The sequence below is a fragment of the Rattus norvegicus genome, chromosome 10 (assembly GCF_036323735.1).
Source record: "Rattus norvegicus strain BN/NHsdMcwi chromosome 10, GRCr8, whole genome shotgun sequence".
NCBI lineage: Eukaryota > Metazoa > Chordata > Mammalia > Rodentia > Muridae > Rattus > Rattus norvegicus.
In genome coordinates, this window is record NC_086028.1 from 65,531,995 (window position 1) to 65,559,162 (window position 27,168).

The 27,168-nt window shown below is 43.0% G+C and overlaps 1 protein-coding gene across 2 annotated transcripts in view; it reads right to left on the reverse strand.

The window, feature by feature from the left end:
* Positions 1–27,168, reverse strand: part of Crlf3 (cytokine receptor-like factor 3) — a 37,867-nt gene extending 10,699 nt beyond the window's left edge. Inside the window, exons 1-6 of one of the 2 annotated variants that reach the window (XM_039086707.2) lie at positions 26,303–27,168; positions 10,526–10,733; positions 7,347–7,434; positions 6,463–6,640; positions 3,603–3,825; positions 2,369–2,501 (exon numbers count right to left, since the gene is read on the reverse strand). In XM_039086707.2, coding sequence (XP_038942635.1) covers positions 2,369–2,501; positions 3,603–3,825; positions 6,463–6,640; positions 7,347–7,434; positions 10,526–10,733; positions 26,303–26,431 — 959 coding nt within the window. In that variant the 5' untranslated portion in view covers positions 26,432–27,168. 2 annotated transcript variants of the gene reach the window in all.

Sequence of the window (27,168 nt, forward strand, 5' to 3'; positions counted from 1 at the left end):
GTGTTCAGGCCTAAGCACCAATAAGCCAGCAGAGTAGTGCACAGTTCTTACATCTGCTCTTGGGAAGTGGAAGCAGGGGGATCAGAAGGCCAGGACTTTCTCAGCTACATGACCTGGGTCCCTGAGACTGTGCACTAGCACACACCATGTCACTGAGTAAACACCACTCAGATCACAACTGCAACGATTTATCATTGTTCTGAGTTGAGCTCACTGGCCACCACCTCTCAGGTTGTAGAAGGTCTGTTGGTGTGCGTACGCACCTGGTTTTCAGGAATTTCACCAATGAAAGTATTTTTGTACACAAAGTCACAGACACAGGAGTATGTTAGTACAGAAAACTCACTACATAGGGCATAAGAAGGTTTTGAGTTTCAGGTTCTGCCATAATTAGAGATAGAATTATTTCTGTGCTCCTGAGAGACACAAGTATCAATGCTTTGGTCCACAGCTGGCACTGTTCGGGATGGGAGAAAATCCTGCCACTGTAACGGCTGGCTCCAGCCCACAGAAATGGAGCAGGCCTATCACGAGCTACAGCACGGGAGGTGGGTGGGACAGCCTTTTCTGGGAGCCCATTATCTCAAGTGTTTATCACAGACGTGGAAAGCTGAGACTCATTTTTCTCCTCTCTTGGCATTCTTCTGGTGACTCAATCATTCTTTCTTTATGACTTAATGGGTAAGAGGGGGCGTCAAAAGCAAGACAAAGCACAAACACATCCTGACGGTGGGGGTCAGAACAAATGAGGTGGTGAGGGAAACCCAGCAACACTGGCTCAGACAAAACTTCCAGATGTTCTCCCATGGCTCACACACAAAAAACAGAACAGAAGAAACCCCTACTACATGAGGACGGTAAGATGCTCAGGTTCACATGAAGACACTGGTCAGACACAGAAAAGCAGGGACCTGCGTGGTGGAAAGAGAGAATCCACTCCTGCAAGTGTGTGTCCGACAATACCCACATATAACTAAAAACATTTTTTTTTTTTTTTTGGTTCTGTTTTTCGGAGCTGGGGACCGAACCCAGGGCCTTGCGCTTCCTAGGCAAGCGCTCTACCACTGAGCTAAATTCCCAACCCCAACTAAAAACATTTTAAAAAAAGGATTATTTATTTATTTTAAGTATACGAGCACCCTGTCAGCACACACCAGAAGAGGACATCAGATCCCTTACAGATGGCTGGGAGCCACCATGTGGTTGCTGGGAATTGAACTCAGGACCTCTGGAAGAGCAGTCAGTACTTTTAATCACTGGGCCGTCTCTCCAGCTCAAATAAGAACATTTTTAAAGAAATAAAAATATTCAATAATCTTGAGATTTAAGACTTCGAGGCGATTCTGCTACACTGAAGTAAGCATGGCCCAAACCAGGCCACACCAGTCACTCAACCAAAACTGAGTTAGCCCAACCAGCCCAAACCAAACCAAACCAAACCAAACCAAACCAAACCAAACCAAACCAAACACGTGGGCTTTGGTTGTCAATGAAGACCTCTTTAGAAGTAGGACCATAGGGTTGGAGATTTAGCTCAGTGGTAGAGCGCTTGCCTAGGAAGCGCAAGGCCCTGGTTCAGTCCCCAGCTCCGAAAAAAAAGAACCAAAAAAAAAAAAAAAAAAAAAAAAAAAAAAGTAGGACCATAGAAGACACTGCTCAGCTAACGAGGGAGAAGAAAGCACCTCCTGATTTCCTGTGTGGGATAGCAGGTGACAGGAAAGTGAAGTAGAAAAGGCTTGCTTCTGGTTGTACTTTACAGTCACACACATAATAGTGAGCTCACAATAGTGAGCTGCTTTTCAGACAAAGGGAAAAATAATTCTTGGCCCCAAGCAGTTTGCTTTGTGGTACAGACAGGGTCTTATACAGCCCACGTGGACTTGCTCTGTGCTGAGGCCATCTTGAACTCCCCCATCTCCTGAGTTCTGCAGTGACAGGTTTACACCACCATGCCTCTGACTTAGGAGGTATTCTACTCATCCCTACTTAACCAGAGCGAAAGAGACAAACAAACCAAGTACCAAGCTTTTATATAGAACCCCACAGACACAGATGACTGAAACAGGAAAAGTTATGAAGCCTTGTGAAAAGCTTGGTGTGCTGGGGCACGGCTTTAATCCCAGCACTTGGGAGAAAGAGGCAAGCAGACTTCTCTGAGTTTGAGACCAGTCTAGCCTTTACCAGTTCCAGGCCAGGCAGGGTTACGTAGGATGAGACCCTGTCTCAACACAACAGAAAAAAAACCTTTGCCAAATAGGACACTGTAAGTGACCGGCTAAAGCTGGAGTATGTCAAACTCAAACTCACGCACTCCCCACCCACTCCATTACACAGCCAGAGCAAGTCAGGCGTTCCCCAGGCTCCTTGCCTGAATGTCAGCGTCTGTCCACAGAAGTAGGTTGGAGCGCTGGAGTAGAGAACGCCGGCGGACTCTGCATCATTCCGGAGGGCTATATTCCTGCGACTGCTCAGACTGTACCCCTCGAAGCCAGTTGTCCACTCTTCCAAAAGAAAGACAAAATTATAACAATCTTTTCAAGGGTATATATATATATTTTTAAAGATGTATTTATTTAATGTATGTGAGTACACTGTTGATCCCTTCAGACACACCAGAAGAGGGCACTGCACCCCATTATAGATAAAGGTTGTGAGCCACCATGTGATTACTGGGATTTGAACTCAGGACCTCTGGAAGAGCAGTCAGTGCTCTTTTTTTTTTTTCTTTTTTCTTTTTTTTTCGGAGCTGGGGACCGAACCCAGGGCCTTGCGCTTGCTAGGCAAGCGCTCTACCACTGAGCTAAATCCCCAACCCCCAAAGTTCAGTTCTCAACACCTCTTTCAGCCAGCTCATGACAGTCTTTAATTCTAGTGGTGTCCATAGAACCAGCAAATATATGAGCACACACACACAATATGTTTCTCAAATAATTATTCATCTTTTTTTAAGGTTTATTTATTTAATTTATGGGAGTACACTGTCACTGCCTTCAGAAGACGGCATCAGATCTCACTACAGATGGTTGTGAGCCACCATGTGGTTGCTGGGACTTGAACTCAGGACCTCTGGGGCTGTAGTCAGTGCTCTTAACCACTGAGTCATCTCTCTAGCCCAATATATCTTTAAATAAAGAAAAACTAAACTACTAAGTGCATAGACACCCAGGTATGTGGCACATGGCTGTAGCCCAGCTACCTAGGAAGCTGAGATGAGACTTCTTGAGTAAAAGGTAATGTTGGGCAACACAGCAAGACCCTAAGTCTTACAGGAAAAAGAGGAAAAGGGTATGTCCTTTACATCAGTAATGGAGGGAACAGACCAACTTCAAGTTTTTAAGACTTTTATGAGGGTCCAGAAAAGTCGCTGTCCTGGGCACCACTTTCAGTGTGTGATTTTAGATGATGCTCAATTGAGAATCCAAAGGCGAACCTACTACACAGATCTGCTGACAGCCATTTACGTGAGTGGTCTAAGTAAAGTAGGTTCCATAGTCTCTAATTCAGGATTATCTGTAGGAAACGTGGATATGACTCTCCGCACAGAAAGTAAATATTCCTACACTCCATGGAGTTTCTGGTGTGACAAGGTAAGACATACATACCATGAGGCACCAGTGTGGAGTGACCTGTCTGGGGAACACTCCAAGGACTCCACTCCTGCCGGCCGTCTCCTCGGGCGCAGACTCTGAACTGATAATCGACATTGGGGTCTATGTGCAACACTATGAATTCCGTTTCAGAACCTACATACACGTCTTCAAAAGGATTTGCAGGACATTTACGGAACTGAAGCCTGTAATCTTGGGCTGTGAAGTCATCATCCACCTATGGAGAAGGATTTCTAAGTTAGGTAAAACCCACAGAACAGGGCATCTAGACCAACCCACAGGTCCATGTGCTGAACTGGGGTGGTATGGAACATTCTGGGGGAAGATATAGGAAACATGCTATCACTGTTTCCTTTCCTTTCATTTTGTTTGACCTGAGATAGGGTCTTGCTATATGTAGCCCAGGCTGGCCTTGAATTCACGGTGATCTTCCTGCCTTAACTTCCCAAGGGCTAAGATTATAGGTTTGCATCGTTACATCCAGTTGCTTCTCCTTTCCTTCTCTTTTCTGAGAGTGAGTCTTCTCTATTTTCCAGCCTGGCCTTGAACTGGCCATCCTCCTGCCTTGGCATCCAATGCTATGTTACCATGCCTGGTTCCTTCTTTCTTGGTGGGGTATGTATGTGTGCACACATATTTATGCATACTACAAAGTACATGTGAGGGTCAGAGGACAACCTGTGGGAGTCAGTTCTTTCCTACCATGTGGGCTCCAGGAACTGAACTCAGTTTGTCAGTCTTCACAACCAATGCCTTTAACTGCTAGCCATCTTACCAGCTTTATTCTTTTTTAAAAAAAATTCTGTTTCAAAACTGGCACAGCAGGAGGGTACCTGACACAAACCCTGGAGACCTGAGTTCAATCCCTAAGGCCCACATGGTAGAATGAGAGCCAATTCTTACAGGAGTTTGCCCTCCAGACACGTGACTTGGCATGCACGTATACACACACACACACACACACACACAGACACACACACACACACACAGACAAATACAATGTAATTTAAAAAGAGAGGATGAGGGAAAGAACAGCTGAACAGAGGCATATAGCTATAGTCTCAGCACTTGGAAGAACAAGGCAAGGGACTGCAGATCTAGAATTAGCCTAGGCCACACATGTGTACAGTACTGGGGACGGAGCCCAGTACCTTGCATAGGCAAGCACTCTACCACTGAGTCACAACCTCAGCTCCACAGCAAGTTCAAGGCCAACCTCAATTATATGACAAGCTCAAAGTTTAAAGGGAAAAGATGCAAAAGGTAGAAATAAAAGTCTGAATAGCCAAATATGAAAGAAAATACAGCGAAAACCCATAATGAGATAGCATTTGGGCAAGGCATTAACTCTGACAATCCTTGGTATCGGTGAAGTAAGTAGGTATTCACACCAAGTATGGTATACTGCACTATAATCCCAGAACTTGGGAAAGGCAGACAGGAGGATAGGGATGGATCTGAGGCTAGCCTGGTCTATGTAGCAAGGCTCTGCCCTCCCTCCAAAACCCATTCACAAAACCATTTAGGGTAAATATCTGGCATTAGCTAATACAGATCCAATACACTGAGATCTCATAACTTTACATAAGTTTTAGCATAAAACTTACGTGTGTGCACAAAGACACACAAATAAGACACAGCGAACAACAACAAAGCAATCAGCAGGCAAAACCCCTGGAAATACGTAGAGTCATTGTGGGTTTTTGTTGTTGGAGCTTTTGGTGATGACAGCAGTGGAGAATGTGGGTACTGAGAGAGTCCTGTTTTAATCCAGCAGACACATGTCTAGCTCTTCTGTATGAAGGCTTCAATTTAAAAAATTTCATTTAAGGAAAGAACTTGTTGAAGCCATTTTGTGTACACTGGTAAAGAGATATGTATACATGTGTTCCTGTGCTACTGCACAGCATGGAAGTGAAGGTCAGGGGACAAATTTTGTTTGTTTGTTTGTTTGTTTTCAGAGTTGGGGACCGAACCCAGGACCTTGCGCTTGCTAGGCAAGCACTCTACCACTGAGCCAAATCCCCAACCCCGACAAATTTTGAGAATCAGTTCTGTCTTTTCAACATGTGAATCCCTGGGTCAAGGATCCATGACAAACACTTTTACCCACTGACCTGTTGCTGGCTCTGAATGATTTATCAATAGCCAAGATAAAATGGCTAATTAGCACATGGTTTCTAATTAAAATATAGCGACTCATACATACAGATTTAAAGAATATATGTAAAAAACATATTCACACACACACAAATTTATATAAGATGTATTTAAAAAAAAAAAAAGAACAGAATTTTGGGCAATACCAAGTATAAGGAAACTACAGAAATATTTATTTCGTTACTTTTTGCTTTGTTTTGATACAGAGTAGTATGCAGTCCTGGCCAATTTGGAACTCACTATATGTTCAGGTTGGCCTCAAAATCACAGAGAATCACTTGTGTCTATTTCCTGAGTGCTGGGATTGAACGTGCGCACCTCCACAACAGGCCTTCACTTCAGAAATCTTAAACAAGGATAAAGATGCTGAAAACACACTGTAATCTTCCGGCTTTTCGCAGCAGTCAGAAGGGAGGAGCCCTCAATTCACTAGGTGTTAAGTGGAAGTTAGCACTTGTGTGCAGCCTCACTGAAGTCCCTTTAAGGGGATCTGACCGCCAGCACACAAAACTTGAACTCTTTATATGATACAGTTTCCGTGAAATTAGTTAAATTAATTAATTTATAGATAGACAGATAGCAGGGATATTTTTGTTTAGAAAGAGAAAAATGTATTCGTTAATAAGAAAGATCTGTAAAAGTCCCCAATCACAATCCCATCAAGCTGAAACCACTTCTGGAATTTGGCACATACCTTACACCATCGCACTACGATACCTCCAGGTTTCTCTACTAATTCTTCAATCTGTACTGGTGGGCGGGAAGCTACTGCTCCATGCTTAAAAATGTGGTCCTTCACTATGTTAAGAATGGAATCGTCCAACTGAGCCGACAAACAGGGCACATCAACCAGCAAAGGCACTTCTGGTAAGCTGAGGAGAGAAAGCCCAAGGTTTCAGACAAGCTTACCGTGGAGACGGCAATCCAAGGACTATTTTAGACTGCTCACATGCTAGGAGAACACTAAAGGCCTCAGCAAATGAGTAAGAAGCTGAAGCCTTTGTCGTGCAAGGCTTTCATCTTTAGATTACAAAGGTTCTCTTCCCCCATAATTATAAGCATGACAAAAACTGGAAACCGTGTGGTAGCACATGCTAGACAACCCCGGCACTCTAGAGTCAGACAGGAGAATCAGAGGGCAAAGGTTAGCCTGCGCTATGTGCACAGTGGCATTCCTGCCTTAAAAAAAGGACAAAGTTGATAAGCTCACAACTATTGAGTTTATATCAAAAGATCTTGTTTGCTGAGATAAGAGTTGGCTTTAATAAGGCATTCAAAATGTTTTCTTTTTCTTGTGCAGAAGTCATGACAATTCCCTATGTATTACTCTAATTTCACTGTGTGGTGGTTTGAAAGCAGGCACCAGAATTCTTTTCTCTACTGAACTCGAAAAGAATCTATAATAAAGATTCCAACCACAACCGTTTAATACTAGCAGTAATGATAAGAGTAGTATAACTCTGAAAAACAGAGTCTCTATTTCCTGGAGTCGGAATTTTTTTCAATAGGAAAAATTGGGAGGAAGGCAAAATACTTTAAGTGCTTAAAAATAAGTCGAAAAGGAACAGACTCTGTTACCTGTCCAACTGAATGTGTGAGGCCTTTTTGGTAAAGTTCCATAATTTATCATTCTGTTCTTCAATACCACCAAGAATGGCAGTCTCACCTACAATGGAGGGTAAGAAAACTAGCTGAGTCCAAAACCAGTCATGTTTGAAAGTCAGTACTATCCAGTAACCAACACGGCTCATGTCCAGTGGACTTCCAGCTTTGTTAAAAGTTAATTCCTGAGCAACACACCAACAAAGTCCCAAAATTACTTGGTAAGCCAGAGAGAAAGGGGGGTTGGCAAAATTCTGCCAGATACCAAAGATTCTTTTCTATAACTGAAAATCTAGTTCAACAACCAGCTTTATACAGAGCAGAAGGCCAGGGACATTTCCTTGTTCCTCTTTATCAGTTTTTTAAGGTTTTTATTCTTACATTAATCGGGGAGAGATATCTACACAGGTGGAGGCTAGAGGACAGTTTGTGTGAGTTAGTTCTTTCCTCCGTGTGAGTTTCAGGGACCTACCTCAGGCTGTCAGACATGACACCAAGCTCCTTTACCACTGAGCCACCTGGCCAGCACTTTTAACTGTCTTTGTAAAGGTATAATATCACTATATGGTTTTAGCTGGCCTGAAACCAGACCAATTAGCCTCAAATCACAAGATATACCTGTCTCCACCTCTTGAATGGTGGGATTCCAGGGTGAGCCACCAAATTCCTGGTCCCTCTTTGTCAGTTCTAATAGGAACAAAGTATTATCCTAAAAGCAATAATAGGACGTAGGATCTTAAAGAGACAAATGATGCCAGTAACATGCCTGTTATCCTAGCACTTGTGAGCAGAGGCAGAAGGTCCAATCTGAGTTTGAGACAAACCTGGGCTATATAATGAGACCATGTCTCAAAAAAGTCAAATGATGCAGACAGATTCCCAAGAGCACACTATACACTGGGTCAGAAATTACTCAACAGAGCATAAGAGGAATGCTATATAGAAGATAAGAAAATGGCGGGGTTGGGGATTTAGCTCAGTGGTAGAGCACTTGCCTAGCAAGTACAAGGCCCTGGGTTCAGTCCTCAGCTCCGAAAAAAAGAAAAGAAAAGAAAAGAAAATGGCCAATCTCCATACTGTCCACAAAGATGAAGGATATTGTTATATCATCCTGGAGCTAATAAAAGGTTTTTTTTTTTTTTAATTATGGTACCATTTATTGATTGGAGGTGGGGGGGGGGTGATGGCTGAATACCATGGCACATATATGGAAGCCAGAGGATGACTTACAGGAGTTGGTCCTCTCTCTCTACCATGTGGTCCCCAAGATCAAACTTAGGTCATCAGACTTGGCAACAAGCAACTTTACCCAATGCCCAACTCAAGTTTTCTAAAGAGAATATGACCTTCTTTACTGAAAGAAAACAGACACTTTGCTGCTTCAAAAGAATCTAGCACCTGGGAGGGAGAGGCAATGTGATGAGAAGTTAATAGCTAATAGAAAATTCAAAGCCAGCCTGGGTTATGAGGCTCTGTTTTTAAAAAGAAAAAAAAAAGTGGGGGCTGGAAACATGGCTCAGGGTTCTTCTGTAAGAAGTTTGCTTCCTAGCAACCACATGGTTCATAACAATTTACAACTCTATTTTCAGGGGATCTGGCCTCCACAGACACCAAGTATTCACACGGTACACATACATATACACAGGCAAAAAAGCTTGTAAAAATAAAACAAAAAAAATAATGAATTGAAAAACACACACAGAGATGCTTTTATCCCTTGGGAGGAAGAGGGAAGAATTTAAAATTTAAAATATTTCTGAACTATAAAAAATACTCAAGCATTAAGTGCTAGGACAAACAAGTATGTGTCTCAAAGGATTTATTTTCAGAAATGAAAGCACAGTCCTTAATGTGCTGGGTGTGCACACTCCTGCCCTGTGCTGACCTGCTTCTGGGTCTCTTTCCAAATCCACAGCCTCCAGGGGAAGACGTCTGTGGTTCTGCTGAAAAGAATGTTCTCAAAGGCACGATTATGTCAGTAAAGACAAACATGGCTCACTGAGAGTTACGATAGTACACAGCCATTGTGAGGCCTGGGCCGATGTCATTACATAACTCCCCCTGGAATATTCACTCCACTTCTGATGCTACTTCTGCTCAGAATCGCAGCGGCCTCTTTTCCCTTTGCTTGATAAATTTCTTCAAGCCTCTGTGGAATTCTCAGAGGGCTGTCCTGGACTTCTCCAGAGTCCTTTGTTCTTAAGATTTTAGATCTTACTCAGCATAACTCCCATGAATTACAAACTCCAAAGAAGAAAACTGCTACCTTCTTATTTTCAATACCTATCAAGTGGCCATCCTGGAAGTAGGAAGGTCATCACCAAGGAAGGAAGATAAAGACCCTCTAAGACCTACACGTGTCTTCACAACAACAAACCTGCCTAAAGACTGAAATACAAGAACTAAGCCTGAAGTTGATGGACGGTTCACCCCAGGAAGCCTATGCTCATGCTGTTTAGTCAATGGACCGATGAGATTAACTGATGGTTGTCTGTACAATAATAGGAGACCCAGTCTCAGAAAACAAAACAGGAAATGTACAAAAGTTGTTAAGACAAATTTGAAACTACCTGCTGAATAAGAGACTGAAAATGTAATGTGTGAGCCAGTAAGACAGCTCGGCAGAAAAAGAATTTGCCACCAAGCCTGCTATCCTGAGAGCTCTATCTCTGGGATACGCTTAGAACCAACATAGTTGGTTTTCCTCTGACCTCTATGCATATGCTGTGACATGTGTGACCCCCTCCCCAACACATACAAAATGTAATTTTTAAAGTGTAATGTATAACCCCTTCCAAAAAAATTGCAAAGCAGGGCAGTGGTGGCACACACCTTTAATCTCAGCACAGGAGAGGCAGAGACAGACAAATCTCTGAGTCTGAGGACATTCAGAGCTACAAAGAGAAACCCTCAGGAAAAAAAATGTGAATTAGATACCACAATCACAGAACTTCTGAAACAATCGCTCTTAGTTTCATAAATGATCCAATCAATACTTTGAAGGTACTTAGACAGGGTTCCTCACAGCTTATCTATGGTCCTGTACTATAAACTATTTCAAGGCAGAAACATCCCAGGCACTCTTCAGATGGTGTCCTAAGAAACCGCCAGGCCTCAATCGGAGTGTGAGGATTTAACAGGCTCCCTCGTCCCACCTTCTCGGACCAGGTCATCTGCAGTGTTGACCCCGTGCTCTATGAGCTTCTGGCAGTCGTCTAGTGGTTTGATGGTCTCCTGTTCAATGGTATCCACCTCTTGCAAAAGGGTCACCAATCGCTCATCCAGTAGCTTCCCAAGGGTTCCTTTTAAATCACTAAAGTGCTGTTTGAGGACATCTCTTGTCTGTGAAGCACTCTCCTTTATCTAAAAAGAACATAAAAACTCAAACTCAGAATCTTTACACAAAGTTAGAGCATAGGCATCATTTATAATTACCTAATTGTATCACACAACTATCATCTTGCTCTCGTTAAAAAAAAAGTCTGTAATGCTGTGCTGGGATCGAGTCTATGGCCTGATACACGCATTCTACTGCTGAGTTATTACATAACCACAGTGCTCCCTTCCCTTGTCTTTCTTAATTAAGACAGGATCTCACTATGTAACCTACCTTACACAGTGAGTTTATAATCTTCCTCCCTTCTAAGTGCTAGGATTACAAGGTGCGCCATTAACCCAGATCACACTTATTTAAAGAGAAGGGCAGGGGATGAGACGGGGTCTTCAGCATAGCTCTGGCTGGCCTGCAGCTTGCTCTGACCCTGTGATCCTCTGATCTCAGCTTAGCAGAAAACTTTAATGTAGCTTTAATGTTACAGAACATGCCTGTAATACCAGCACTCGGGGAGCTGAGGCTAAAGCCTAATAAATCTGAAGCTTGCTCAGATTATATAGTAAGACTCTGACTCACAGAGAAATGTTGTTAATTGAATTATACACACTCAAGGTACACCATGCTTTGATATGCATATAAACAGCTGATATTTCTTTCAAGCTCATCAATGTATCCATCTTTTGACATAGTTACTTTATTTATTTTTTCTTTGTTTTGTTGGGGAGGAAAGGTTTCCCTGTATTGCTCTGACTGTCCTGGAACTCACTCTGTAGATCAAGCTGGCCTCCAACTCAGACCCAAGTGTGCTGGAATGAAAGATGCAAGCCTCCATGCCTGGTTTGATGTAGTTAAAGAAAACTTTTAAAAAGACATGGAGGGGGGTTGGGGATTTAGCTCAGTGGTAGAGCGCTTGCCTAGCAAGCACAAGGCCCTGGGTTCGGTCCTCAGCTCCAAAAAAAAAAAAAAAAAAGAGACATGGAGGGGCTCAGTGGTTAAGAGCACTGACTGCTCTTCCAGAGGTCCTGAGTTCAATTCCCAGCAACCACATGGTGGCTCACAACCATCTGTAATGGGATCAGATGCCCTCTTCTGGTGTGTCTGAGGACAGCTACAGTGTACTTATATACATTAATTAAATAAATCTTTTTAAAAAAAGACATTGAGTGAGTGAGTGAGTGAGACAGAGAGAGGAGGGGGTGGGGGGAGAATGTACACAGGGAATGTGTGCGCAAGTGCATCTGGGCCTTTCACCTGTATGTAGAGGTCTGAGGATGACTTTTGGGAGTCAGTTCTCTCCTCCCACCATGTGGGCCTCAGTGACTGAACTCAGGTTGTCAGGCTTGGAGCAAGCACTTTTATCTAACAAGCCATCTTGCCAACCCAATGACTTCTGTGGTAAGAGCACTGAGGCTCTCTCTTGGCAATTTGCAAGGTAAAATACAATATAGGCCACAGTCCCTATCCTATACATTACTATCCTATACAGTAACGCTCCAGAATATGTTCATCACATCACAGAAACACTGCACCTTGGGACCACCATATCATTCCTGCCAACCTGTATTCGACTGCCTGTTCCTATGAACTGGGTCCTTTTCGGATTCCACAGACGTGAGATGGTGCAATCCTTCCCTTGTGTTTGTTTGTTTCACTTGGCCTCTTGATGACAAGCATGTGTCACCATAATCAGTTTTGTTGTTGCTGTCATTTTTAGTTGTGAAGGGGGGGGGCACGACAAATGTCACTGTTCAACTCATTTTGGTGAACTCACTCTTTCACTGATCACAGATCTCAGTGATTGGCTAGACTGGCTGGCCAATAATCAGAGTGAGTAATAATATGAAATGTTTTTGCAAAGGGATTCTGTGTGCTCCCTGTTAACTCAGATTGCCAGGGTTTTGACTAACTGAACACAGCTTAGGAGGAACAGGAGGGGCATACGCTTGTAACTCTCACTTGTCACAGGCATACTGGTCATTCTGCCCACATTTTGAGATACACTGCCCTCAGCCCACAGAGCCAAGTTTAAAAATCTTTGAGCCAGGAGTTATGACAGAAAAGTCTTTGTATCTCACATATATTCTGAAAGCAAATAAGGTGTTTGTACAGTCACCAGATATTTTTTTTAAAAAGTAATGGATAAAACCCAGTCTATTTTCTCTCAAATACTAATTATAAGTAGGACAATTAAATTACAGCAAACACATGAACTGGGATATGACCTGGTCCTGGGTCACTTGCCTAGAAGTGCAAGCTTCTAAATTCAATTTCCAACAATAAAAATGAGTTCCCAAAACCATCATTTTGCTTTACAAACAATAGTAGTACACACATCTACCAAGAATGAATATATTAAAAAAAAAGTTTCAGTTTCAGGGTGGGGGAATTGGGGAGTGGTAGCACAAGTCCTTAATCCCAGCACTTAGGAAGCAGAGGCAGATGGATCTCTGAGTTCGAGGCCAGCCTGGTCTACAGAGCGAATTCCAGGATAGGGTACACAGAGAAACCCTATCTTAAAAAACAAAATAAAGAAAAAACTACCGGAAAAATGCTTTAAGATTTTTATACTGTTAGCAATGCACAGTACCACGCTCTAGACCTGGTGCATTTTGTTGTTGTTGTTTTGGAAGACAAGAGCTCATGGATACCAAGCCTCAACCTCATATGTAGTTCAAGAGGACCCTGAACTTCTGATCCTTCTCCCTCCACCCCTCCAATACTGATACTACAGGTAAGTCCCCCATGTCCAGCTTCATGCATGTTAGGTAAATACTCTCCCAACTGAGCTAAGTCTCAGCCCCAGGACCTGCATTTTTAAGACTATGGTTGATTTAACAGGTGCAATAGGGATAGAATAAAGTCATCAAGCCAGAGCGCTGTGCCACATTCCATACCTCCCTCTGAGAGGAAACTCTGCACTTGAGCACTGAACCAGCAAGGCCCTGCCTGGGTCTTTAACGGGCACAGCATATGCAGGAAGTGCCCTGGTTAGGTAAAGTCAATTTCCTCTTTAGAAAGAATTCAAAAGCTCCCTCAGAAATTGCAAGCCCATGTTATGTTGTTTTTGTCTCAGAACCTTAGGGGAAAGGGGAAGTATGTAAACATCACTGAGGACTGTGGAAGGGAGGCTCCTGGGTACTCGTCATGCATGTATTTGGTGTCTGTTGTTCACAGAATACCAACTACAGCCTTTTCAGATCATTTTTAGATCATTCCAAAAAACAGCTCACAATCTAAAGTTCAGGCAACATTAATCCAACTGTGTAAGTAATCAAGTATTAAGTGTCTTGGCTTCATGAAAGCAGTTCAGTGACGAGTGTCCCTGTGTTTGAGGTGGTCTAATGTGCTTCCTCTTACCTCACTGCAGCATCATAGCTCTGAGTCTGCACTGTCTACAAGAGAGGGAAAAGCAGCTCTAAAACTCACACTACTTAGAAAGACTTCACTGGACCCACATCTCAGCCCAGGAGTCAGACTCTTGCTACTGAGGTGGTTTTTACTTACAGACATGATTTTAAGGAGTTCCAAGCATAGTGGCTCACTCCTGTAACCCAAACACTCAAACGTAGAGGCAAGAGCCAGCGATCTATTGAGTAAGTTCCAGACTAGCCAGTGTAACACTCTGAAACAATGCCAATAAGTAAATGGTTCCCAGGGAAACGGGTACATTTAGTAGTGTCTGAAAACACTATTATATTGTCTTTTTCCTCCTAGATGTATTCCAAGCTGGCCTTGAACTTGCAATATAGCTTACTCAAAGATGACCCTGAACCGATCCTCTGCCTCCACCCCAAGTCCTGGGATCATTCATGCATTACGTGGTGCTGTGGATTCAACCTGGGACTTCACACATGCTCGGTAAGTACTCTACCAACTGAACTGTATTCTCAGCTCCTATAGCTCATATTCCTTGTGCCTGAATAAATCATAATGTATTTGACAACCATCAGTCTCAAATAATAACCAGCAAACTAGGTCAGAGGCTCTCAACCAGTATGCTGAAACCCCTTTGATGGTCAAATGACCCTTTCACTGGGGTTACCTAAGACCATCGGAAAAAACAGACATTTATATTACAGTTCTAACAGTAGCAAAATTACAACTATGAATTAGCAATGAAGATAATTTTACGGTTGGGTCTCCACAACACAAGGAATTGTATTAAAGGGTGGAAGCACTAGGGAGGTTTAGAACCACTGATGAAGGACAACAGTATCTCTGTCTGTAACAAAGCAGATTTCAGAATATAAATGGCTAGCCACCACACCTTTAATCTTAGTACTCAGGAAGCAGAAGCAGGTGAACCTCTGTGAACTCAAAAGCCAGCTTGGTCTAGGAGGCAAGTTCTAGGCCAGCCAAGAGAGAAAGAAAGTATAAATGGCAGGCAAGTCAGGGACTCCAGGAGGAAACTGTAATGTATACAGTTTATATTCATCAGTCACATTATGGACTCCTACTGAAAGCTCCAGTGTGACAGATCACTAAAACAAACTTCCTTCCTTTCTTTCTTTCATTCATTCTTTATGAATGAGAGGGTCTCTACATAGCCCTAGCTTTCCTGGAACTCAGAGAGATCTATCTGACTGTGTCTTCCTGCCTCTGCCTGCCCCTGCCTGCCTCTGCCTACTTCTACCTCCTCAGTGCTGGAATTAAAAGCTTGTTGTCACCGACTACTCTTGCAAGATTATTAAAACTGACAAGATTATTTAAACTTCCTGAAGCTAAGTTTAAACTTAAAAGTAACCTTTTGAAGTTAACAGGATGACAGCAGGAGATAACCAAACCGCAGGATGAGACAGATGTTTAACTCTTAATTAACTGAATTAATGAAGAGGATGCGCATAATCAAGATTACAATCTAAGAAGGATCTCTGCAAAACCACACCCACACATTCATAAAGGCTTCCATTTACAGTTTACTGAGGTTAGTATGTGCCAGGAATTGGGGTTGTAAAAATGAATAAGGCGGGGGCTGGAGAGGTGGCTCAGTGGTTAAGAGCATCGACTGCTCTTCCAGAGGTCCCAGGTTTAATGCCCAGCACCCACAATGGGAGCTGTGTGAGCACACCTGTCTGTAACCCCAGTTTCAGGAGATTCGACACCCTCACACAGACATAAATGCAGGCCAAACACTAAAGCACATAAAAATCAATTAATTAAAAAAATAGGGGGATTTAGCTCAGTGGTAGAGCGCTTGCCTAGATAGCTCAGTGGTTAAGAGCATTGTCTGAGGGGTTGGGGATTTAGCTCAGTGGTAGAGCGCTTGCCTAGGAAGCGCAAGGCCCTGGGTTCAATCCCCAGCTCCGGAAAAAAAGAACCAAAAAAAAAAAAAAAAAAAGAGCATTGTCTGCTCTTCCAGAGGTCCTGAGTTCAAATCCCAGCAACCACATGGTGGCTCACAGCCATCTGTAATGAGATCTGATGCCTGCCCTCTTCTGGTGTGGTGGTGGTGAAGAGAGCAAATACATAAAATAAATGAATAAATGAATGAATAAATCTTTAAAAAAAATAATAAATGGGGCTGGGGATTTAGCTCAGTGGTAAAGCGCTTACCTAGGAAGCGCAAGGCCCTGGGTACGGTCCCCAGCTCCGAAAAAAAAAAGAACCAAAAAAAAATAATAATAATAATAAATATGTCATAATCTTGACCTTAAAAAACTCATTCTCTGGACATGGTGGCACAATGCTCACAATCACTGCACTCCAGAACCTGAGGCAGGAATACCTCAAGTTTCCAGCCTACCTTACAAAGCAAAAACCTTTCATTTTGGAAAAGGTCTTGCACACCAGTAACTGTAATAAAATATATTAAGTTCTTATATAAATGGGATAGCCAAAAACTACCACCAGAATTCAAAAAGGGCATTTTGTTGGGAAAAACATAGCAGACATTTAAAAAATAAGCTACCTAGGAAGCGCAAGGCCCTGGGTTCGGTCCCCAGCTCCGAAAAAAAGAACCAAAAAAAAAAAAAAAAAAAAAAAATAAGCTGTCGGTAGAAGCAAGAGACTCATCTTGAATAACAATTTTTGGTAGTTTTACTGTGGCTAATATTGAGAACGTCCTATGTCCTGGGCATTGTGCTAAACAGTTTAGACAGCCCTGTTAAGTGTTTTATTTATCGTTCTGTGTGTCTAAGATGGGAGAGGGCACACGCTGCCTCCCTCGGAGGACAATAGGTTTGGTTCTCTCCTCCCACCCTCTTGCATGTTCCAGAGATCACACTCACGTCCTCAGGCATGTACAGCAAGCACTAGATTGGCTGCGCCATCTCGCTGGCCACAGTATTTCTTACTTTATGCTTTTTACTTGTTTTGCTTTGTTTTCTGAGACAGGGCCTCTCTAAGTAGCCCTGGCTGCTGTAAAACTCTCTATGCAAACCAGGCTGGCTTCAAACAGAGATCCGCCTGCCTCGGCCTCCTAAGCCCAACCCTACTCATTCCCCACACGGGTCAGGTAAAATAAGCGGTATTTTCTAACCCTCATTTACAGATAAGGAAACTGAAAACCAGGAAAGTCACATTTTAAACTTTACTAGATCTCCCGACTAAAAAGGATAAGCAAAATAACTGCACAAACTAGAGGCTCACCTGCAGCTCTCATCATAAAAGGTTAGCCCACATCTGATGGACTTCGGAGGACGCTAATCAGCTGTACTTCCAGATTAAAAATAAGGGCAGTTTTCCTCCATCAGAAGTTTGTGTGTGATGCGAGCTAGATGACTTGTGGTTAAGAACACATGCTGCTCTTGGAAAAGATCTGGGCTCAGTTCCCAGCACCCACATGGTTCCTAAAACCCATCTGTATCACTAGTTCTAGAGGATCAGATGGCCTCCACAGGCACTACATGCATGTAATGCAAAGATATACTGGTAAATGCCATATATATAAAATACATTGTGTGTGTACGTGTGTGCATGTGTGTGTATGGACAGACTGGAGGGATAGCTCAGCAGCTGTAAGCCCTCATTGCTCTTCTAAAGGACCTGGGTTCAGTTCCTAGCACCTATTATCAGGGTTCACTCACAATCACAATCACGTGTTCTGATGGCTCCAACACCCTCTTCTGGCCTCCGCAGACACTGCATGAATGTGGGTGCACAGACATCCACTTGTGACCATGCCTACACACACATTCTCTCAAAAATAAATACTCACTAGGTGGTGTGGCACACGCCTTTTATCCCAGCACTGGGAGGCAGAGGCAGGTGAACCTGAGTTCGAGTTCAGACTGGTCTATAGAAGCGAATTCTAGGATAGCCAGGGCTACCCAGAAAAACCCATCTCAAAAAAACAAGAGTAAGAAAAAAGTATGCATATATTATAATCCATATTAAAAACAAACACTAAGTAGCTTGCAGACTTATAAGACGTATAACTTATTAGACTGTGGGATGGAGAGGAAGCTCAGTGATTAAGAAGAACACTTGCTGGTCTTACAAAGGACTAACGTTCAATTCCCAGAACACACACGAGAGTCTGGTCACAATTACCTGTGGATCCAATGCCCTCTGAAAATCTCTATGTGGACCTGACTAGTCTTGAATTCACAGAGATCCACCTGAGTCTGCCTCCCAAGCGCTGTGATTAAAGGCATATGCCACCATGACTGTCTAAAAATAAATTAAAATAAAATGAAATAAAGACCATTTGTGAGCTGGTAATGAATCTCAGTTGGTAGAGTGTCTGCATAGCATATACAAGGGAGCAGCACTCCATGCCTAGGAAAACATTCTTAAGATACATCAAAATGTTGGGGCTGGGGATTTAGCTCAGTGGTAGAGCGCTTGCCTAGGCCTGGGTTTGGTCCCCAGCTCCGGAAAAAAAAAAAAAAGATACATCAAAATGTTAATTAACCACAGCTATCGCTGACTGTGATTATAGGTCATTTTCAATGATTTTATGTTTTTAGTTTTCCCTACATCTAGATTTAGATGTTTTCTTAGGATACTATAACAGTGTTATATAACTGCTGTACCAAGATACATCTAAACAGATTCTGTACTGCCTTGAAAATGGTAACAGAAGGGGAAGTGAAAGATAAAAGCGGCAATAATTGCTTTCCTTTCTTCACTGAGCTACTAAGACTTCCTGTCTTGGTTTTCTGAAATAACCTATGTTTTTCTTCATGAGTCTTTAGTTTGCTGTGCTTTCAAATCCTGTGGGAATAAAGAGCTATAGAGAACCTGGTATTATACAGAAGAAGAAAAAAACAAGGATAATAATTAAGTCTTCAAAAAGTAATCTGAAATCAATTATCTGAAACAAAAAGCCAATACTAAGCTAGGTATAAGGCTGTTTCAGACACAGTCACTAACAGGACTAGCAGAGAGGATCTTCTGAGTCCAGGAATGCAGCTCAGTGAGACCCTACCTCAATCACAAAAGCAAAACCAGGTGTCTGCAGTACTGTCTGTCAGTCTTTAAAGACTAAGACAGAAAAAACAACAGTTAGAACCCACTGCACTAGACAGTGGGTTCTAGGCCCAGAGAGACAATGAGACCATATTTCAAAGTCCAACCAACCAACCAACCAACCAACCAACCAAAGAAAAAGAACAAAAAATAAATACATTATAAGTAAAAACAGTATACAGAAAGCATATCCACTGATTAGCCACATTAGAATATTAAAAGATGTTAACCAGAATGATGATATGGGTTGATAATACAAACTAATCAAGAGACAGATGCAGAATTGCCAGCAGGAGTTCAAGGCCACCCTATAGGCTTTAGGGTCACAAAAAGACATGCTGGGTAAGCACTATTCATCTGGAGATGTGGATGGAAGCCTTTAATCCCAGAACCCAAAAGACAGAGGCAGGTGGATCTCTGTGACTTCAAAGCCAGCCTAACATGGTCTACACAGTGAATTCCAAACCAGCCAGAGCTACTTAGTGTGACTCAGTCTCAAAAAACCCTAAAAATATAAAAATTCGATTATCAGTTATCCTGTTGCATGTGCTGTAAAATTATCTATCACACAAATGTCTGATATTTTCAACACTGTTTTGAGACAGTCTCACTGGGTCCCTCAGACTAGTGTGGAATATCTCATCCTCCTCCTCCTTGAGCCTCCTAAGCACTGGGATTTCCAAAACGCAGCATCGCACCCAAATAACATTTCAATCTTGGAGGAAAAAAAGTGCAACGTATAGAAATCATCTTAGTTTAAATCATAGAGATCAGAGAAGATCTGCTGACGTGAAGTGGTCACTCTGAGTATGTCCACCTCAGTCTTTAATGTGTATTCTTTTTATTTCATTTATTTTTTTATTTTAGGAGTAACATCCCACAGAGCTAGAGTTAGAGATGGCTGTATGCCACTTGACATGGGCTGGAAACAGAACCCAGGTCCTCCACAAGAGAAGTATGAGCTCCAAACTACTAAGCCAGCTCTCCAGCCCTTTATAACGTGTTATCTTATAACCCCTAGGGATGTTGCTCAAGTAGACGTAATGACTCTGGTCTGAAGCCCAAGGTTCTGCATTCTTTGAAAGATGAAGTCACTGCTGCAAGTCATGGGCCACAGTTACAGTAGCAAGTACTCAGGGGTCACCGCTGGCCAAAGTTAGGAAGAGCCTTCACCAAACAGACCCTCAATTAGATCTCACATATACCCTGAGGGAGTAAAGGCTTGAATTTGTGAGTGTCTAGAAGCTAAAGGAATCATCTTACTAAAAGACACGGGAAAGGTGAAGCACTGGCATTTCTCACTACACCCACATCCCTTCAGGGATGAGAGATGGAGTTTCTGGATCTGCAGGCCTAAGACTCTAGTACCTTAAGGTGCTGCTGCTGCTTTAGGTGGACTGCTGCGCCCTTGGTCTGCAACCTCTGCTTACAAGCAGAGACATCCATGTTCCAGAAACAACACAAGTAATGAAAGATACAGCAAAAGTAAATCCTAAAATGAAATATACAACTTAGGCTTCTCTTACCTTGTTTTTAAGGGTGACAATACACTTATCAGGTCAGAGTAAATTCATGAAGGTTTATTTCCCTCAGTATACAGGACTCTGAAGTGTCTCTGACTGTCTTAGTTAGGGTTTTACTGCTGTGAAGAGACATCATGACCACAGACAGCCTTATAAGGAAATAATTTAATTGGAGCTGGCTTTCAGGTTCAGAGGTTCAGTCCAGTCCTTTATCATCAAGGGGGGAGCATAGCAGCATCCAGGCAGACACAGTGCAGGAGGAGCTGAGAGTTCTACATCTTTATCTGAAGCCGCTAGCAGAATACTGACTTACAGCCAACTAGAATGAGGGTCTTAAAGTCCACACCCACAGTGACGCACCTACTCCAATAAGGCCTCATGTACTCCAGCAGGGCCACATCTTCTAATCGTGCCACTCCCTGAGCCAAGCATATACAAACCATCACACTGATACACAATAAATACTGAGTGAAATGAACAAGTGAGTATTTAAAGGAAATGGGGGTTAATTTTTTTCTTTTTATAGATTTACTTTTTTATGTGTGTGACACACCAAAAGAGGGCATCAGATCCCATTACAGATGTTTGTGGGACACCATGTGGTTGCTGGGAATTGAACTCAGGGCCTTTGGAAGAGCAGTCAGTGCTCTTAACCTCTGAGCCATCTCTTCAGGCCTGATAGTCAGTTCTAGTACCAAGGATTCCAGAGAGTTATAGAAAACTATTCTTAATTGATTTCCATATAAGAATAGGCTGGCTGTGAACATTATCTGGTTTCCTGACAACTGAACATAACTCTAGCCTTTAACTTACTTAGGCAGTAAGATTAACTGGGTGACAGGTCTGTATTCTTGTCACTTCAGAGTTGGAGACGGGAGTTAAGATCATCTTCAGCTAAAAAACATATTCAAAGTCAGCCTAGACAACAGGAAAACTTGTCTCAAAGCAAACAAAACAAAAACAAAAAACAAAGTAGTAAGTTAGAGACAACCCTCGCATTCCTACCAGAACTTCCTTTTCTCTAAAAACAGAGGGTAGGGCCTAAACTTAACCACAGAGGAGAAACTGCTACATGTTTTTAACAGTTTTTTTTTTTTACCTGTTTTAAAAGATTTTTTTATCCTTCTTCCCCCAGACTTTCACATATTCCACTTCTTTGTTTTGTTTTTCAAGGGTATCTCTATGTAGCTCTGGCTGTCCTGGAACTTACTTTGTAGAGCAAGCTGTCCTTAACTCACAGAGGTTTGCCTGCCATGGCCTCCTGAGTGCTGGCATTAAAGTCATGAACCACCCCTGCCCAGCTATACACCATTTCTTAAACATTTGACAAAAATTTTTTTAACGGTAAGAAAAAAAAGAACTAGAGAGATGAAAAATGAAGAGTTATGTGATTCAGTAATTGATAGGTACATTCTAAAGAAAACTGGAAACACGCTAATATAAAAAACAGTATAACTATGTTTATATTTCATAACTGTCAAACAGTAGAATTAATCTCACTGTTCACCAACTGGTGAATGGATAAATAACACAAGATACATTCATATCACAACTACTATTCAGCCACAGGACTTAAGTACTAAGAAATGCTACCACATAGAAAAATCCTGAGAATATGTTCTTTCTTTTTTCTTCCTTCTTTTTATCTTTTTTTCCTTTTTCCCCTTTCTTTCTTTTTTTGTTTTTTATTTGTCTGCTTTTCTTTTTTTTTCTTTTTTTTTTTTTTTTTGGTTCTTTTTTTCGGAGCTGGGGACCGAACCCAGGGCCTTGCGCTTCCTAGGTAAGCGCTCTACCACTGAGCTAAATCCCCAGCCCCATTTGTCTGCTTTTCAAAACAGGGTTTTTCTGTGTAGTGCTGGCTGTCCTGGAACTCACTTTGTTGACAGACTGGACTCATATTCATAAATCTACCAGCCTCTACCTCCCAAGTGCTCGGAATAAAGGCATGCACCACCACTGCCCAGCTGGAAATACACTGTAAGCCAAGAAGGTCCATCAGGTAGGGCTATATATGGCATGATTCTGTTTAGGTAACATGTCTAAAATAGGGGCTAAGTAAGGATGTAGCTAGTTTTGATCACCACTTAAATTAGGAGTGGTGATATATATGCCTGTAATCCAAGAATTTGGCAGATACAGACAGGAGGATCAGAAGTTCAGGTCATACTTGGCTATACAGAGAATTCAAGGCCAGCCTTGGCTACATAATACCCTGTCTGAAGGAAGGAAGCTGAGGAAAAAGAAGGGAAAAGAGCTCTAGAATAGGTAAATCCATAAAAATGGATAATAGTTTAGGTTTCTATTAGGTTAGAGTGACAATGATTACAGAGTGTTTCTAGAGAATAATGAAACATTCTAGAGTTCACACATCATGATGGTTTTTTTTTTTTTTTTTTTTTTGGTTCTTTTTTTCGGAGCTGGGGACCGAACCCAGGGCCTTGCGCTTCCTAGGTAAGCGCTCTACCACTGAGCTAAATCCCCAGCCCCTCATGATGGCTTTTTAATTAAATATTTGTTTTTTAGTGCTATGTCTTTGGTTACTTTGCCTATGTGTGTGTGTGTGTGTGTGTGTGTGTGTGTGTGTGTGTGTGTGTGTACAATGTGTGTACCTGGTGACAATGGAGGCCAGAGAGGGTGCCCTGCTGTCTGTGAGTTGCCATGTGGTTGCTGGAATTGAACCCCCCTTCTCTCGAAGAGCAGCCAGTTCTCTTAACCTCTGAGCAATAATCTCTCCAGCAACATGGCTAAACAAATTTATAAGTATACTAAAAAACACTGAATGAGGGGTTGGGGATTTAGCTCAGTGGTAGAGCACTTGCCTAGCAAGCGCAAGGCCCTGGGTTCGGTCCCCAGCTCCGAAAAAAAGAAAAGAAAAAACAAACAAACAAACAAAACACTGAATGAATTTCATGTCAATTTTATTTCAATTAAAAAAACCAAAAAACAAAAAAACAATAACTATAAAAAAAAAAACAAAAACAAAAAAAAACCCCAAAAAACCATCACCGGCTTGGGGAGTAGCTCAGTGGCAAAGCATTTGCTTGGCATGTATGAGGCCTGGGATTCTATCTCTCAAAAAAAAGGGAAACGCAGGTTAAAAAATACACCCAGTGCAGCATCCCTTCCTCTCTGCTCTTCATCCTTCCCAAAGCAACATTTTTACTCAAAAGCCTCACGATTTACAAATGACTGGAACATCCTAACCACCAAGCAAAGGCACCTGCTTATTTTGGTAACATTTTTGTAACACGGACCTTCCTTCAAACTCGACTTGACAGGGGCCTAATTCTACAAATCTGAACAAGCACAACCAGCTAGAAGAAGCTGTGGTAACCTGAAACGGGAACAAAGCACACTCCAGTTGACAAGGAGACCCACACTATGACTTGACGGAGTCAGTAATGCCACCAGAAATCTGAACTGTGACGAATCTGCACTCAGGGTTTGCTGTGTCAAACAAGAGACAAGGCCTTTCAAAAATAAAACAAGCGAAAACCATAGTGAACCAAACTGATTATAGGAGTGTGTTCTGAATTTAAATTATTGGATCCAAAGCTTAACTGTTCAAGAGGTAATGCAGTTTGCCAGTATGTCTAAAGCCCTGGGTTCCTTCACCCACAAGGTGGGTAAATAAATAAGTAAAATATAAAATATAAGTTAAATTATTTTTTTCAGGGCTGGAGAGCTATTATGCAAGTAACACTGAGTCATACCCATACATCTAGGTTTGGCAACTGAACATTTTAACTCTCTAGGGTGGGAATCACATTAAGAAATGCACTCAACATGCACACAAGACATTAATAAGTACTACACCCAGGTGCTAACCTCATTCTTCCAGCGCCAACCCTAATGCCTCTTAACTGCTGAGCGGGTGAGCCATGCTTACCTGTAAGATATATGGACTGGCTAAAACATTAGTCACTTATTACAGGGTACTTTAGCCAAGAACGGTGGAAACATGCCTGTTATCCCAGGGCTCCAGAGTCTGAGGCTGGAGGATTTCCAGTGTGTTGTCAGCCTGGGCTCCATAGTGAGTCCCAGGACAGCCTTTGCTACTTACTTAGCAAGATATTGTATTTAAAAAAAAAAAAAAGGGGGGGGGTGTTGGGGATTTAGCTCAGTGGTAGAGCTAGGAAGCACAAGGCCCTGGGTTCGGTCCCCAGCTCCGGAAAAAAAAAAACAACCAAAAAAAAAAGAGCTGAGTGGTGGAGGCTGGCAGATCTCTGAGTCCAAGGCCAGCCTGGTCTACAAAGCTAGTATAGTTCCAGAACGGCCAGGGCTACACAGAGAAACCCTGTCTCAAAAAAACAAATGAATAATTAAAATTTAAAAATGTTCAAGGGGGTGGAGTGGGAGGTGGATAAGATAAAAATACACTGTACACATACATGAAATTCACAAACTAAGCAATATTATATAAAGGGGGCTTTTTTAAAACCTTTTTTTTTAAGTCCTAGATTTTCAACATTTATTTCAAAATAGCAGAAAGAATAATGTCAATTTTTTTCAAAAAGAAATTCACATGTGCACGTGCACTGGAAGACTTTGAAAGTCATCAAATCAGATTTAAATCATAAGTCATATCCAGACTCTGATCCCAGTCCTGTTGATGCATGGCGTACACCAGCTCTACAAAGATTCAAACTACATAAAACCTAAAGTTTATGGAGAAATCTTAGCGATGACAATATTCAAAGACTATCACAGCACTAGTTCACCATTTTCAGCTTCGGCACAGCAGCACAGGAGTTACCAGCGTGATGATTCGCGTGGCAAACTAGGCCTAGAGAAACTCTAATGGAATCCCATTTACTCAAAAAGCATTAGCCAGGCACTTAACAGTAACGTTAGGATTATATCGTAACTAGCATTAGCAGAGACTTCTATCTTTTTCTGTAGACCTCTGAGAGTGGAGAGGAGCTAAGTGACTTTCCTCTATCTCTGTTCGACCTTTCCTTGTGGAGAGATAACTGCAGTACTTGAAAGAGTATTTAGTTAGCCTCTTCAATTACCAGTCCTCTCTTTAAATCTGTTTTCCCACGTCCCTTCGCCTTTGTATATCCTCCCTGAAACATCTTGTTGTGCTCCTTCAACATCCTTCACCTTTAGTTCTAACCTCTCGAGAGATTACTCTAAATGATTGTTCAAGGCATTCGCGATCATGTGAGATGTTCAAATATTAACACCACCCCCATTCATTCGGCATTAATGTTACTGCTGCTCAACCCCTCCATTTCTCCTTACTTCTTCCCTCTCTCTCTCTACTTCGTCTCCACCTTTACCGTCTCCAACTCACTGCCCTCAAGGCTTCCTAAACCGAGTTATCTATCGCAGGTTTCCCCTCACTATGACCTCTTTCTCCCAACTCTCTTCTTCGATCATCACTCCGAGATCCCTCGGATTTTGCTCGGGTGGCTCAACCTCGGACGCCACCCCTACTCTCATCAAGTACCCCGCACGGCGGCTTAGAAACTCTCCCCGAATTCTTCCTCAGTCCCCTAAACTTATCCTTCCCTTCAAGAACTCTGCAGCATCCACCTCCCCATGTCACGTCTCCAGCAGGTCTGTGACCGCTTTCCTCCACAGAGCCTCGGGGCGCCCCCGCCGCGCGCGCCCACCCTCCCGCCCGCGCCCTCTAAGGCCCGCAGCGGCCCTCCGACCTGCCTCTGCGCCTCCCGCAGCCCCTGCAGCCGCTGGCCTAGCTCCCGCCGGTAGCTCTGCGCCGCCTCCACGTTCTCCCGGGCTTCCTGCAGCAGCACCTCGGGCTCCGGCTCCATCGCGCCCTTCATCTGGCCGCGCGGCCCGCCGGATTCCCGACTGCGCCCGGCTCCCGCGAGCGACCCCGAGCGGCCTCGCACAGCGGAAGCGCCGCCCCGCCCTGCTCTGCCCTCCACGCCCCGCCCCCGCTGCCGCTTGATTGACAGACGCCGGAGGTGGGGGTGGAGTGTGGGGGTGGAGTGTGGGGGTGTGGGGGGGGCACACGCGCTAATGGCGTCTTGGTTTGAGTGAGTGGGAGCTGCTTCGCCGCTCGTTCAGCTCCTCCTCCGGCCTCTGTGCTGCGCCCGCCTGGACACTTCCTCAGGAAACAAGTGGAGGCATGAGTAGAAACACGTGAACACGTCTCTAAGTGCTTCCCACTTCTTATCCAACAGCACTATGTTATCTGCCCTGCACAGAGGAGGAAGTGGAGGGACACAGAGGGGAATCTACACTCCTAAACTCCAGAGCCGAGGCTACAGCTCTGGGCCTTAAATCGTCGCTGTACTACCTCCCTAGTAAATGCCCACTAAGGCGGGCATTTTGTAGGATACTTGACCCAGGCGCCGCCATCTAGATACTCTTAGGGAGGTAAGAGAGATGCTCAAGTGATGACCAGCTATACAGCAATCTTGGCAGAAGTCCAAGGCGGGTGACAGCACGTTTTTCTGTAAGAGCCACCTGATAAATATCTGCTGGCATGTGATAAAGTGTGTGTTTCGCTGTATTAAGTTAAATGGGTGTGACCATGTATAGTAAAAAAAAAAAC